Source organism: Oncorhynchus kisutch, linkage group LG2 (genome assembly GCF_002021735.2).
Source record: "Oncorhynchus kisutch isolate 150728-3 linkage group LG2, Okis_V2, whole genome shotgun sequence".
Taxonomy (NCBI): domain Eukaryota; kingdom Metazoa; phylum Chordata; class Actinopteri; order Salmoniformes; family Salmonidae; genus Oncorhynchus; species Oncorhynchus kisutch.
Window position 1 is genome coordinate 30389289 of NC_034175.2, and position 11039 is coordinate 30400327.

At 39.9% G+C, this 11039-nt stretch overlaps 1 protein-coding gene across 2 annotated transcripts; it reads right to left on the minus strand.

Annotated features, from left to right (window-relative positions):
* Positions 1-6378: 6378 nt before the first annotated feature.
* Positions 6379-10138, minus strand: stmn1b (stathmin 1b). 2 transcript variants are annotated; one of them, XM_020453150.2, is made up of 5 exons: positions 9674-10138; positions 8229-8281; positions 7824-7990; positions 6981-7172; positions 6379-6781 (listed from the first exon to the last, which is right to left on the minus strand). In XM_020453150.2, the coding sequence occupies exons 2-5, from the start codon at positions 8242-8244 to the stop codon at positions 6722-6724; spliced, it is 435 nt and encodes a 144-aa protein (XP_020308739.1). In that variant the 5' UTR covers positions 8245-8281; positions 9674-10138; the 3' UTR covers positions 6379-6721. The 2 variants fall into 2 exon arrangements, with proteins under 2 accessions (XP_020308739.1, XP_020308744.1); XM_020453155.2 differs by lacking the exon at positions 9674-10138 and adding an exon at positions 9182-9459.
* Between the last annotated feature and the right edge of the window lie 901 nt (positions 10139-11039).

Here is an 11039-nt window from a genome sequence, read left to right on the forward strand (position 1 = left end):
CATCAAAACTATGAAATAACACATATGGAATCATGTAGTAAACAAAAACTGTTTAACAAATCAAAACATATGTTTCACGTTTTAGGTAAGACCCAGATGCAGACAGTGTCAAAGTAACAAACATTTATTACTAGTACAGGGGCAGGCAAAACGACAGGTAGGCAGAGGTCAGTAATCCAAATAGGGTACAAAAGGTCCAGAACAGCAGGCAGTCTCAGGGTCACAGTAGGCAGGGGTCAATATTCCAGTGTGGTGTGGCAAGGTACAGAACGGCAGGCAGTCTCAGGGTCAGGGCAGGCAGAATGGTCAAAACCGGGAAAAACTAGAAAACAGGAACTAGAACAGACAAGAGAAAGGGGAAAAACACTGGTAGGTTTCACAAAACAAATTGGCAACAGACAAACAGAGAACACATGTATAAATACCCTGGGGATAATGGGGAAGATTGTAGACACCCGGAGGGTGACACTGTCTGACAAGCACAAAGACAGGTGAAACAGATCAGGGTGTGACAATATTTTATATTTGAGATTCTTCAAAGTAGCCACCTTTTCATGGCATTCTCATGGCATTCATGGCATTCTCTCAACAAGTTTCATGAGGTAGTCGCCTGGAATGCATTTCAATTAAAAGGTGTGCCTTGTTAATTTCTTGAATTTATTTGCTTCTTAATGTGTTTGAGCCGATCAGTTGTGTTGTGACAAGGTAGGCTTGGAATACAGAAATAGCACTATTTGGTAAAAGACCAAGTCCATAATATGGCAGTTCAAATAAGAAAAGAGAAATGACAGTCCATCATTACTTTAAGAAACGAAGGTCAGTCAATACGGAACATTTCAAAAACTTTCTCTTCAAGTGCAGTCGCAAAAACCGATATGATGAAATTGGCTCTCATGAGGACCTCCACAGGAACAGAAGACCCAGAGTTACCTATGCTGCAGAGGATAAGTTCATTAGAGTTACCAGCTTCCGAAATCGGCAATTACCTGCACCTCAGATTGCAGCCTGTAAAAATGCTTCAAGAGTTCAAGTAACAGACACATCTCAACATCAACTATTCAGAGGCGACTGCGTGAATCAGGCCTTCATGGTCAAATTGCTGCAAAGAAACCACTGCTAAAATGACACCAATAAGAAAAAGAGAATTGCTTGGGCCAAGAAACACGAGCAATGGACATTAAGACCGGTGGAAATCTGTCCTTTGGTCTGATGAGTCCTAATTTGAGATTTCTGGTTCCAACCTCCGTATCTTTGTGAGACGCACAGTAGGTGAACGGATGACCTCCGCATGTGTGGTTCCCACCGTGAAGCATGGAGGAGGAGGTGTGATGGTGTGGGGGTGCTTTGCTGGTGACACTGTCTGTAATTTATTTAGAATTCAAGGCACACTTAACCAGTATGGCTACTACAGCATTCTGCAGGGTTACACCATCCCATCTGGTTTGCACTTAGTGGGACTATAATTTATTTTTCAACAGGACAATGGCCCAAAACACACCTCCAGACTATGTAAGTGTCACGCCCTGACCTTAGAGAGCCTTTTTTATTCTCTATTTGGTTAGGTCAGGGTGCGACTTGGGTGGGAAAATCTATGTGTACTATTTCTTTGTTGGCCGGGTATGGTTCCCAATCAGAGGCAGCTGTCTATCGTTGTCTCTGATTGGGGATCATAGTCAGCCTGTTTTCCACCTGCGTTTGTGGGATCTTGTTTATGTACTGTTGCTTTCCAGCACTACAGAACTTTACGTTCGTTTATCAATTTTTTTTTTTGGTGTCATCAATAAAAGAAAGATGTACGCTTACCCTGCGCCTTGGTCTCCATCTCTAAACGACCGTAACAGTAAGGGCTATTTTACCAATATGGATAGTGATGGAGTGCTGCATCAGATAACCTGGCCTCCACAATCACCCGACCCCAACTCATTTGAGATGGTTTGGGATGCGTTGGACTGCAGAGTGAAGGAAAAGCAGCCAACAAGTGCTGAGCATATGTTGGAACTCATTCAAGACTGTTGGAAATGCATTCCAGCTAACTACATCATGAAGCTAGTTGAGAGAATACCAAGAGTGTGTAAAACTGTCATCAAGGCAAAGGGTGGCTACTTAGAAGAATATCAAATATAAAAACACTTTTTTATTAACTACATGATTCCATATGTGTTATTTCATAGTTTTAATGTCTTCACTATTATTCTACAATGTAAAAAATAGTCTAAATAAAGAAAAACCCTTCAATGAGTAGGTCTGTCCAAACTTTTGATTGGTACTGTATGTCTGAGTTGGTGTTTTTTGTCATTTTTCTTTATGTTGAAGGTTGGGCATTAAGTCCCAGCCAATGTAATGTCTAGTTTAGTGGATCTATGTCTGAAATGTTAAGTTGTCTATTGTCTAAAATAAAATCTTACAAAAAAATATAAGGCTACTAATGTATATTTGCATTGTCAGCAGCACAAAGATGTAAATTCTGGAGCCTAGGCCTACACACGGGGTGCATATTAATAGTCTTCAGTAAATTAAACAGCTTCCTCAAACTCCCAATTGCTACTTAATTTGCATTTATTTAAAAACGCAGGGCAAGCGAAAGGATGCCTATGCTACTGAGAATTGTATTCCACTTGTGCACTCCTCCCATGGCCATGTTAGAGTTGAAAAAGAAAAGGGGACAAGAAGAGGGGGCCACGTAAATGATTGAGTGCTAAGCAAAAATTGTATCATAGAGCGATCGTTGAATGGGAAGAGAATCATGTGACATATTCCCCATCCTGCCGGTCTCCACCCTCCGATTTGTACATTGGTTGCATGCATAGCTGTCTTTAAAATATTCATAGGTGAAGAATTGCTCGAGTATAAACGAATCCAGAAGCTTTGAGACTGTGGAACGATATTCTAATGTAAATTATTTAGTCAAGGCATCCAACAGTGAGGCCTATTTTAGCCTACTAGCTAACAATCGATAATTGCATGGAAACGGCTGATCAATATGTTATCCTAATTATCGACATAGCCAAATATGAACACAAATTGGCTATTTCTGGAAAAAGACATTCGAATTAAGCTGGCACGTGATCAGGGATGGGTAAACTGCATGCGAAATAGGCTTCAATTTCCCATGCTAACAGCTGCTCTATTACATGTTATACGACATTTACTAAAACAGAGCCTTCTATACAAATGCACATGATTAAAATGGTCTATCGGCATGCACATTGACATTTTATGGGACCATGTTCTGGCGTGGCCATCAGTGCTGAAACCCATAAGAAATAAATAAATAAGAAATAAACCTACCCGAAAAAGGCAAACGCAGTATCAGTGCAAAACCTTGAATAGTGAATCCTTTGGATTATTCATTAATACATCAAATATTAACGTTGGATTATTCTTGTGCGGGTGGAGCACCTGTCGGCTTGATATATATATTTATTTTAACAAGACGCTATCCGTCGTCAAAGAGCCACGAGCCTTTGACGAGCAGATGTTCTAACCAATCAGCGGTCAGATATGGTGTAGGTTCCTGTCTTTTCACGAGATTCTCACCAATAGCGTAGATCTTATTTGACTGCACACTGTCAGGGAATGAAATGCAGTGTCTGCTCTGAAAATGAAGAAACACCCACTCCCCATAAATTATGTACTTGTTTTACTGATTTGAAAGTCTACTGGAGAGGTGCCTGCCCTGCCCTGCCCTGCCCTGCCCTGCCCTGCCCTGCCCTGCCCTGCCCTGCCCTGCCCTGCCCTGCCCTGCCCTGCCCTGCCCTGCCCTGCCCTGCCCTGCCCTGCCCTGCCCTGCCCTGCCCTGCCCTGCCTGGGGTCGACAGGTAGCCTAGAGGTTAGAGTGTTGGGCCAGTAACCAAAAGGTTGCTAGATCGAATCCCTGAGCTGATAATGTAAAAATCTGTCATTTGGCCCCTGAACAAGGCAGCCAAATGACAGATAGGGTAGAATGCACTGTTACTAGGCTGTCATTGTAAGTAGGAATTTGTTCTTAACTGACTTGCCTAGTTAAATAAAGGTATAAAGGCTCACATTCTCCCTCCTCCCACGCTGGGGGTAGCATTGACAATGTGTCTTTGTATGAAACACTGTGGATGTGTCTGTGAAAGGCTTGCATTGTATATACTCAGTCAGACCAAACCAAGACTTTCAATACAATTCGCAGAGGTGTCTCAGCTATCTCCCCCTGGCAATACCGCCTGCTGAGACCCCAATACAAAAACGTTATTGTACAATTAGATAAAGTGCACATAAATGTGCACAGCCTACTATCATACGGTGGATATCTTTCTCAGACTTAACAGGTGTCTCTAAAACAATATAGGCAAGAGCCCGACCAGAAATGTCACACAAGATGAACACATTCTGTTTGCAATTTGAACATGTTCCATGCCTGGTATGTGACTTGGTAACCTGTTTCCAATACATTTCAAATGTATTTAGGAACAAAAAAATGCACTCCAAACTAGCTTTTCGGGTGTTTGTTTAAGCAAAGATAGGGTAGAATGTATATTTTGCATATTAAAAATCTATGTGTTACAATTGTGTAATTATTGTATTTCCACACATTTGTTTCATATACATTTCCCGTGGGAGGGGGCCCTTGTTGATGAATGGTCCAGTACCTCATCATCGTTGCTTTTTATATTACTCTAGAAATGTATGGCTTATTTTAGAACTTGCTCAAAGTGCAGGTCGTTTCATATTTGTTGAAGCACAGATGAGATGGGACAAATATTAAAATGTGTTTTGTTGCTTGGAAGGACTTATACCGTAATATCGGTTGTTTATCACATCTGCCGATACCTTCTTAGTATAACATTAATGATTAACATGACATGAATGATTGTAAACATAGCTTATATAGAGGTGCTATAGAGGTGAGGTAGGTGAACTATAAAGGGACCAGAACATGATGTCCAAGAATGGAGGCTGACCACAGAGACTTCTCTAAATAAAATGTATTCAGCCTCCTGAGGTTGAAGAGATGTTCGTCACCATGCTGGCATTGTGGAGGGACCATCTGTGGCCATATCAGCAGTAGGCTACATACCAGCACTCGGTTTTTAACCGTTAGCACCTAATTCAACCAAATTTTAGGCCTGATCTGCAAACCTCCCAGTTCTAATAGAATATGGCATTTGTAGGTACACTTATTCAGTGAAACAATTCAACAAAACACAATATGTTCATTAAATTGTTTATAATGATAAAACAATATTACTCATATGCCCAAAGAACACTGCAAAAATGTGTAAAAGAGAAATCTTAATTTCATTTTCCAGCTACTGTTGCTCTACATTATAGTTTTGCGCTATTACCACTAGGTGTCAGTAGAGTCAAAGGAATGACTTGCCTTTTTTTAACGTAGGCAATTCATTATATTTACCAGTACCACTATCAAGGCCTTATATCACAAAATATATGCATTGAATAAAAGGAACATCTAGATAATAAATTATGATAACAAACATGGCAATTAGCTTTATCCAATCTTTAGGTAAAATATGAAGATAACATAATTGAAATACTGAGGGTGATACAATTACACTATTCATCCACAATGCTACATCTACTATGTTGTGGGATCCATTTGAAAATGACTAACAAATTTGCATGACGAAAATGGAAATACTAGTGTAGTCTAGGTGTGCACCAATACAGAAGGTGTAGGTAACTGAGTCTGCAACCCAAAAGCCACAAATAAATTAAGACCATTAATAATCGTTAAGGAGTCTATTGACGCATCCGTGGGTCAATCTAATAATACAAAATTCCCCATCAAAATCCGTCAATTTAAGATAGAGATCAGTTGTTTTTTGCATGGGCTGCGTTAATATTCACCGCATCCCCCTGTATGTAGGCCTTCCGCATCTGCGGTGGAGGAGCTAGTGTTCGTCAGACCATGAGACATCCCGAAAATCGTCTTCTCACAAAAACGTATGTAGCGTCCTATTATGATCACTCTATGGAAATGGTACTCTCACGTACACGATGGTGTTCCCAATTTTGCTCTACGCCCCCCACTGGACTCGTCTGTCACGGGACTCTTCTGAATGTAACCCATACAAACGAAGTATGGAAGTCGTTTTATGCCAACAAAAATAAGGGATTAAATGTGTTTAAAAATATATATATTTCCTGAGCTTTCATATATATCCTAGATATAGAACAGACACTTCTAAACCTTATTCCTTATTTGTTTTGCCATGTATGAATGTGTTATTCAAAGCGTTTCTATAGACTATAGTAGTAAAGGACAAATTAAATATTAAATAAAAAAATTCAAAATCAAATAGCTAAATGATCCATGGTATGACCATCTTTAAAACAATTTAATATGTTAGCCGTTGTGATGGGTTGGGTACTAAGCTAAGACTTTTAGAGGTTTTGAAGAACAATTGCAACTTTATTAAGCTCAGATAACCGCAGTTTTACAAGGTACAAGGATTTACTTACATTATGCAATTCACAATGTTAAGGACCAATGTCTAACAGTGGCATGCTTCCTTATAGGTAAAAACACTGCTTATTTCAAAGGTCAAAAGCTACAATACACAAATCTACTGGAGGTGGGGGAAGAAATACTTACACATCCACAACAAAAGCAACAATGGACAGCCTAACTAATCCTAACAAGGTGAACAAAACTATAACAATGAAAAATATAATACTGTCAATGAGCAGAACAAAAAGATACGTTTTTTTGTATTATTACAAAAGAAAATCAGTTCTCCCCCTCTGGTTTTGTTTCCTTGGCCTTTCGTACCTCCTCAAGCTTCTTATCCTAAAATGAATTTAAAAAAAACATGAAAATCACATTAGTTAAACTGATAGTATAACTTTGAACAGTGTGCATGGCATTTCAACCAACATCCCATTTCCATAACCTGGGCCTTTCAATTTGAAATTCTCTCAAGTTCAGAATTGCAGAAAATTACGTCAAGATGTCAGACAAAAATGGCAGGCTGAGCAGTGAGGCCAACCTTCTCTTTGAATTTCTCATTGAGAGCTGCCATTCGTGCCGTGCGATTCTCTTTGTTGGCTTCCATCTTCTGATTGAGCTTCTCCTCTGCTGTCTTACTGAAGTTGTTGTTCTCCTCCATGGCTTTCTTCAGAACTTCCTTCTCGTGCTCTCTCTTCTCAGCTAAGTGCTTCAGCACCTCTGCTTCATGACTCTGATCAAATTAGAAAATCAAAGTCACACAGGAAGTAGGCTAGTGGGACCAAACCTGAGCTAGAAAATAATAAAATATAAATGAACTAAACCTGTAAGGTGGATGCGGCTGTTAAGGGAATTTTTATCAATAATGACTAATTATGTATACATTTCAATCAGGACTGACTAATCAGAATACTATTATGTTACTGTATATGTATGAATTTTCTTTTAATCCTAGTACTGAATATAATGTGTGTAAATATAATCAAGAATTAGAACAATGACTGTCTGTTCCTTGGTAGAAATGAATGAACTATATCTCCAGACTGGCTAGAATGCTTATCTACACAGGCTGGCCTTGGCTCTAGACTGATGTGGGAAGGCTTGAGAACTATACAGCCTTTCTACCAGTGTCAAGAAGAGACGGAACATTTAGAAAACGCTGACGTCATTTTCAGTTTATAATCTGAGCAGTACTCTCGTGAATAAACGCTGCTGGTTGACTTTAAGACTGGGCTCTGTCCATTTTATACAAAATAAGAGTCATACAAATTCTTATGAATTGACAGTGTTTAATTTTAATTGGGTATTAAAACAGAGGAATTTAATTCCTGCAACAGCGGCTCCATTTCCTGATACTTATTTGTGTATATCTGACTGTAGGTACCTTGCGTCTCTCCTCTGCAGCCTCCAGTTTCTTCTGGATTTCCTCTAGGGACATCTCCTTCTTCTCCTTTGGGGGAGGTAGGGGGATTTCACCCTTGGCATCGGGGGCCAAGATTACCTCAAACGCTTGACCTGAAGCACGCTTGTCCAACTCCTTGACCAGGATCTCTGTGAAAATAGGGAATCCATCAATGTTGATACAAGTAGGTATCAAACTGATAATAGCATAGCACCTAAACAATATGATATAGTGAAGCTAATTGCATAAAAGTGACTCCAAAATGACACAATACATTATTTACCATTAATTTATATTGTGCACTAAACAACAAAAAAGGTGTAACTGTCCCAATATGTTTGGGTTCATTGTAATAGTGTAATAAAGTCCTATCATGTTAACACTTACCTCCAGAGGACGCCATTTCAGCAGAGTACTGAGGGTTGCTTGTGTCGTGTTGCCTGGGAGGAAAAATACAGACAAAGCCATAGGTTTAATGACAGAAAGACAATACATCAAAATATGCATCCATGCACTAATCAGGAATGAACAGAAACACGGATTGATACAAGCAATGACAACTATTGATTCTGAAGGTGGAGTGCCTAGTAAGAATTCAATTGGGGGTATTGCTGTCTATAAGATGACCGTTGGAGATGGATCACTTGCATTCATGTTAGACATGTAGCATGAATATTAGCAATACAGCAAATGATTGGGAATAGATTTCACAGTACCCTTACTGCACCTGTTCAAAACAACAGCTGGCAAATGTTTAAAATAGTTTATTTCAATGGAGACAAAAAGGGTGTGGACATGAAGCCCTTCCCGTCCTTGTTTATCAGGAACAAATACCAGAGCATAAATTAAGTTACTAAATTAGAATTTATTCTACCTTGCCATTGTCATGGTAATATCATGTCAGCAGAGAACGTTTTCTTTCCCAGAATTGGATTTGATTATTGCACGAAGACAATAAAGGGAGCACCATAGGAAATACAGGTCAGAGAACAATATGAACTTAGCTAGCTAGCTAGGTGTGGTCTGAATTGACAGTCAGATTGGAGAACATTCAAATTCAATCATTGCATTTATTGAGTTAAAGCCAATTCCTAGCTAAAGGCAGAGGCGTTCCTACACTAAGACCAGCTTCAAAACAAGACACTAACACTAACAAAGACTGAATACAAACGACCAACAGTAATCTATTCATGTCGATGACAGCATGGCAGATTTCAATTTCATAAAAACTAAAAACACAATTATGAATCAATTACATTATTTAAGATTTTACATTATCACACATTAACTTTACATAGCTAGACAAATACCACCCGACACTGATATCCATCTCAACCCACCTGCAAATTGCACGAATAGCAAACTGGTGCTGAGGAGACAATGGACTCGGCTACACTGTCAGCTCAGCAGGGGCACAGACACTGGCAGACAACCTGAATATATTAGCTAGCTAGCTACTGCAGACTGAAACCCCTCTTCACATGTAAGTTAAAGCACAGCAATTTGTCCATAGTGGTTGTCGAAAGTCAATGTTTAATCGTCGATTGACGACATAGGAATTGAGAAAAGGCGCAGACCGAGGCACAGTGTGATCACTCCCACCTAGTCTCCATCCCCAGAGTCATGCGCTGCGTAGCTGGCTAACGTTAACCATCTGAACAGCTATTAACTATGTTCAAGGCAGCTAGCTTACATTATAGGATGCTCAATTGCCATACATTTGTAATGACAACGAAGTTACTTACCCCAAAAAGGACAAACATCACTGAAAGCGTAATGATTGCCATCAATATTTCGCCAATGATTACCGTTAAAAGCATTTTTAAACCTACCTTCAAATGCTGAAAAGGTGGTGTGGTCGCGCCTTCTTCACTGCCTGCCTCAGCACCGTTCGGCAACAACAATAAGGACCGAAGCACTAAAGTTAACTCGTCACATCTCGTTCTCTACTCCCATTGGTCTTAATCGTCCAATCAATAATGTCGATTTAGCGTGCATTCGTAGATTACTTTTGGCGGTCTACTCCGATTTCCAAAGCGCTCACGTTTGAGTGTACCAGAGCACAGAGTAACTGATGAATTTACGAACGCGCAACACCGTTGAATATGACAGGTGTCAGTAAAGGTTGGCAGAAAATGGAATTCAATTGTTGCTAGCAGCACAGTTAGTCACTAACGCTCTAGATAGCATGAAAACAGCCTAACTAGCTCTGCTAGGGCGAGTAAAATGTTCAGACTTGAGGTATTCTCTCATTTGTGTCTGGAAGTAACAAGCAAGCCAGGCAACTTTAGCCAGTTAGCTTGGGCGCTCGGGGGGAGGGGGGGGGTGGCTCGTAGTGGTGACATCAGACTGTCTAGTTAAGTAAGGCAATAGAAAAAAGCCTGTCTATCATGTTCATTGATTGGGTTAAGACGAACCGTCACTCCAAAACTAGCGGACCAATGGAGACTCATTGTCTGCGCCTCCCCCTTTTCGGAAAAATAATGCCAAAACACGCAATTGAAAAGACTGGCAGTGAAAGCAAAGCAGACTTCGAAAGTAAAGTTACGAGTATCGTAACCAAAAGCTAGTACATGCAGGCAAGAGCACAGGCAAAGTGTATTCAATAGGATTGGTTGCTGGGAAAGTTTAACCGAAAATTATTTTTGCATTCGTTTTCAAGTATAATTTTGAATTGCTTTTGATGTCTTATTTTTGTTTACAATTCTATTCATTTTGCTTTCAATTGTTTGGTTTTTGATTTCAACATCCATTATTTCACCCGTCCTCGAAAATATAATCTTTACATTCTCAACTTTATATTTCATGTTCACAATTTATTTTATTTTGAATTCAATACATATGGCGTGAAATTGACCCCATAGAAATGCATTTACGAACGAACCCTAATGAATCGATGTTCTCAGCTGGCATGAAATCAAAAGCATGAGACAGGGTTCCCAGGATGGATACAGTAGCCTACCATCATCAACATAAATAGTTACTCTAGCTGGCTTTCTAAACCTATCCCTCAGTCTTCTAAACCCACTGGTGCAAACATTGCTAGACTTCCTGGAACGCTTGTGAGAGACCAGGCAGACACAAGGGGCTAGGGTTCCGGTCAAGAAGCACAGTTTCGACTTCTCCTGCAATTTTGCTTCGGTACTGCATTATAACGGAGGCCTGGCCCAGAAAGACAATTTCCATACATGGCCACAT

Excerpts from the sequence above, each read along its gene's own strand:
- stmn1b (XM_020453150.2), bottom strand. Across the intron at positions 7,173-7,823 it reads CTGCAGAGGAGAGACGCAAG|AGTCATGAAGCAGAGGTGCT; the intron begins GTACCTACAGTC and ends TAATTTGATCAG. Across the intron at positions 6,782-6,980 it reads ATGAGAAATTCAAAGAGAAG|GATAAGAAGCTTGAGGAGGT; the intron begins GTTGGCCTCACT and ends AATTCATTTTAG.